Below are 4,482 nucleotides of genomic sequence, written 5' to 3'. Positions count from 1 at the left end.
CGGCGGGGCGACGCTGTGAGCTGCAATCCGCGGACGCCTTTCCGGCTTGAGGGGGCGTCGTCGTCCGCAAGACTGCTTGAAAATCTGTGGCCGCGGGCACACCGGCCATGTGGGCGTGTGCATTGTGTGCATCCGGCGAGCCTTCATGCATAGCCTTCTTCCTCTGATTGCGTCGGCCCTGGCGCCCGGCCATGCGTTGCCCTCCCTGCTAGGCGGCTGCCTTGTCTCAGCTGCCTGGGGCTTAAAGTTGGGGGCGGCCCGCGCGTTGTTGCGACTGAAGAACTGCCTTAGTAGCCTCCTGGGATTCTTTGTCACCTGCGGGACCGGTGACGCCGCCGCCGGTCCCAAGAGCACGCCGTCCACGCTGGCGGCTCGCACGGGCCCGCCGCGCGCCGACGGCGGCGGATACGAACTGATTTCCCCCAGCGCCCTGCTGCCTGCCTTGAAGCATATGCGCCCAGCAGGCCTGCTTCCCCTTTGCACGATGCCCGCCTAGGCACGCATATGCACACGGCTGGTCGGCCTGCGTGGACAGTCCATGCTGGGGGCATGCTGGACTGGCGGCAAACCAACACTCTAGAGACGTCTCCTGGCCTGCCGAGGACGCGGCCGCCTTCGCCCCAGGACTTAATTCCTGGGGCAGCGGGCGGCAGGGAACTTGGGCACACACGGCACTTCTGGCGGTCTGGGCTTTGTGCATGCACGCGCGCGTGCAGGTGGCGTGCCGCGTGCGTGCATGCGTCGCTGTCGCGCACGCTCTGTTTGGCCCGCCATATCGCATTTGCCTCGATCATCCATCATCTAGCCTTGGTCGTTGCTGGGGTTGTGTCTGATGCCTTCCTGCAAATTTGCAGACTCCTGGTGTGTCAGGATTACCACGCGCCTTGCGTGTGTGCTTGCCTGTGGCGGCACGGTTCTCTTTTGATCGCTGCACAGCAGTCACGGCGGCTGCGACTTTGCAAGCGCCGCACCGCCGAAGGCGCAGTGTCGCACCAAGCGCTTGTTGACAACCGCATGCGGCCGCGCACACTTGGGAACGGTCTGGTGCACAACACTGTGGCGCTGCGCCGAAGCTGATTCGCCACACCTGATGGAGAATCGTGGATGGCTGGGCCGGCCTGAGCGCACGCACTGCCGGCGCGCCGTCCCCGACCCCAAAGAAAGGCTAGGCTACCACGCACCCCACGCCACATGGTGACCTGCGACGGCCTTTAGGTTTTGCATGGGGGCGCTCCCTAAACGTCTGCTCTCCCTGTCAATAACGCAAAAAACCCTATTCGATCCCAACGCATGCCTGATCGGCGCTTGACGCGCCACCCTTCCAATCCGAGCAAAGCACCTCCACTCCGAGCGCTGAGGACGCGGGCCGCCCGCAAGTGGGCGTGGCGGCTTGCCGTCTGTTGCACACTCGCGGGTGCTGCCCCGCACAAACCCCTTCCCAACCCCGTTCGCTCGTTTGACCCCTTTGACCCCACCTGACCGTTTTACCAGCACCTTTCTGCCCTAGACTTGTCGTGGGGCGGCAGCTTCCGCTGCCGGTGATCTGGTGCGCCCACCCTGATCTAACTTGTGATCTACTCCCCGTGGTCCGCGCTGCCCACCTTGCCCATTCAAACGCGCCTCAGGGCTCACATGCACCCACCCCTCCACACAGACACCCGTGCATCCCCCCACGTGCACTTGACATGGGCGCGGGCGCTGCGCCGCCGCGCATGCAAACTCACTACCCAAAGAAAACCAGCACCGCTCTATGACACTCCCGCTGCCTCGCCCCTGATCCATTGATGCCCCCACAATCCACCACGCGCGCCGCGCGCTGGTCGTCTCCCGCGCCGACTGGCAGCGCGGCGCCGGGCTCGTCTCGTGTAGATGCGCCGCGCCGCGCCGCGTCTGTCCGCCTCTTTGCGCCGCCCCGCGACCGCGCGCCCCCGCTCGCACCCGCCGCTGCCCGCATTTAGCCCTTGTCCCCGCGCCGCCCCTTAGTGCCCCGCGCGAGGGGCGCGTCGCACCCTTGAGAACCCGGCACACGCACTGTGAGGTTGGCCTGCCCAGGGGCGCTTGCACTCAAACCCGCTCCGGCGGCCACGTCGCACCCGCAGCACCCCGCCCGCGGGCACCGGGCCGCTGGGGCGCGGCCGCGCGGCACATGCGTGTGCGGCCCCTAAAATTGTCCAAGTCGGCGCGTGTGCTCACATGCGCTTGCCATGCGCAGCAGCATCCCATAATAAAGTTGCCTGCCCCTACTTTTTGGTGATCCGTCCCGAGATCGGGCGGCGGCCCACGCCTCCCTACGCACGTGCAGGGGGGAAGCGGCCCTTCTCGCCGGCCCCACCTGCCTGCGCGACATATGGCGCGCGCCCCTGCGCTGCTGGTACTTCTTATGCATGCACTGCTTCTGACAGCGTCACGGCCACACCCACACGCACTCAAGGAGCTCATGGGGTCCATTTTTTCAGGTGAAAAGCTGTCAACTCCCGAAACTGCCCGCACACCTCCAACCAAGCTTACTCACAGGCGGCCGGCCGGCACCTTTGCCGCCGCCAGAGGCGCGCTTGTGTATGAGTCGTTGTGCAATCACGCTGCCTCATGTAATACCGAAACATCCTTGCCTGTTAGTATGGTCTACCATGCACGCTGCCAGAGCCGCGCATACAAAAGGACTGCAGGGCGTGTAACCGCGACTGGTGCATGTCGCTGTTGCCAACACCATGGCATGACGAACGCCCAGACGCGAGCGCGACGAGCGAGCGGGCAGGCGATCGCGGCAGAGGCGCCGCCGCCCCAGGCATCATCCCCTCCTCAAAACACGCTTCCTTCGCCGTCGCTGCTAGCGTCGCCGCCGCCGCGCTGTGGGGCCAGCCCGCGCATCGCAGCCGCAAACGCCTCCATCTCGTCCCCGCTGTCGCCCGCGTCGCTGCCGCCGCCGCTGCAGGACCCGCCGCCCTCGCTGCCGCCCGCGCCGCCGCCGGCATCGGCGGCCGCCGCAGGGAAGCCGCCGCCCGTGCCCGCGCCGCCGCTGCCGCCGCGGGCGGCCGCGCCTGCTGCAGAGCCCCCGAAACTGCTGCCAGGCGACTGCAGGCCGCCCATATGCGTGGCCGGCGGCGCGCCCCCACGGCCGCCCTCGCCGCCGGCGCGAGGGGTGAATTGTGCCGCCACTGCCGCGTGCGCCTCGGCGCTGCCTGCGGCTGCGGCATTGCTGGCTTCCTTGCCCGGAAAGTGCACGCCCGCTCCCACCATCCGAGCACTGCTGTCTCTGCCCCTTGGCTCTATCATGCCGCCCACGCCGTCAAGTTGGGCAGAGGCCTCTTCCTCCTTCTCCTCCTCTTCCTCCTCCTCCTTGTCCTCCGCCGCGCCTTGTTGGGCCACTGACTCCTCAGCATCGCCAAAAGACTCTGGCCCAGCTATCCTTGAGGTTAACCCCTCCTCCTCCTCCTCATCCCCGCTGCCTCTGCCACTGCCCCGCCCGCCAATGCCGCCGTGCCTGCTCATGCGACTGCCACTGCTTCCGCCGTCGCCGCTCATGGCGCCGCCCGCACGGATGCCGGCCCGAACGCTCCTGCTGCTGCTGCTGCTGCTGCTGCTGCCGCCGCTGCTGACGTTGCCGTCACTGCCAACCTCGGGCCCTACCATCTCTTCAAGGCTCAGCTGCTCCCCTCTGCTTGGCCGCTGGTGCCCTGCCTGCTGCTGGTGCTGCTGTCGCTGCCCATGGTGCTGCTGCTCCTGGTGCGGCTGCTGTTGCTGCTGCTGCCACTGCTGCTCCTCGTGGTTTTTGAACCCAGCTGCCTCATCCTTGGATGCCTCGATTGGCGTCCAAGGGCGCGAGTCATCCGATGGGGGCGCACGCAACAGCTGTTGCGCCCGCGGCTGCTGCGGTGCCGCGTCCCGCTCGGCCAAGCCGCCGCTTCTCGGCTGCTGCGGCTCCTGCTGCTGCCAGTGCTGCCGCTGCGGCCCCGAATGCAGACCCCGCGGCGAGCCCGCCGCCGCCTCCTCGCGCCCCGCGTCAAAGTCGGCCACCGCCGCCGCGCGCCGCAGCTGCAGCGCCCGCAGCGCCGCGTCGTCGCCCGCGGCGGCCGCGGCGCCTGCGGGCGGACCAGACGCCCGAAAGGTGTGATAGCTGGCGTCGGCCGTGAGTGTTGCATACCCTACGCGGTAGTCTGCAGGGGCCGCCACGCCAAAGTCAGGCGGCAGCCCCAGGGGCCCTGCAGCGCCGGCACCGGCGCCGCTGCCGTAGCGCGGCAGGCAGCCTTGGAGGGTCTCGAGCTCCGCCGCCGCCGCGCGGCGCTGGGCCCCGGCGCGGCGGCGGAAGTCGGACAGCTGCGCCTCAACGGCGTCGCCTTGATCTGCGAGGACCCTGAGCCTGTGCGTCGGGCTGGTGGCGCCGCCGCCGCGGCGGCCGGCCGCTTGCGAGCCCTCCCACGGGGCCAGTTGCATGCCCCAGCGCCCGCGGGGGCTGGCGCCGAGGTAGCTGCCGCCGCCAAACCC

General features: G+C 68.7%; 1 protein-coding gene across 1 annotated transcript; it reads right to left on the bottom strand.

Moving 5' to 3' along the window:
• Positions 1 to 2,799: 2,799 nt before the first annotated feature.
• MNEG_4357 (hypothetical protein) lies at positions 2,800 to 4,431 on the bottom strand (the record flags this gene model as incomplete). The annotated part of the gene is made up of 1 exon (XM_014047161.1): positions 2,800 to 4,431. One exon carries the CDS (start codon positions 4,429 to 4,431, stop codon positions 2,800 to 2,802), a length of 1,632 nt encoding a protein of 543 aa, XP_013902615.1.
• Between the last annotated feature and the right edge of the window lie 51 nt (positions 4,432 to 4,482).

The sequence above is a fragment of the Monoraphidium neglectum genome (genome assembly GCF_000611645.1).
Source record: "Monoraphidium neglectum strain SAG 48.87 unplaced genomic scaffold scaffold00601, whole genome shotgun sequence".
Taxonomy (NCBI): domain Eukaryota; kingdom Viridiplantae; phylum Chlorophyta; class Chlorophyceae; order Sphaeropleales; family Selenastraceae; genus Monoraphidium; species Monoraphidium neglectum.
The sequence above is the reverse complement of the archived record's forward strand: the minus strand, read 5'-3'. Positions and strand labels throughout refer to the sequence as shown.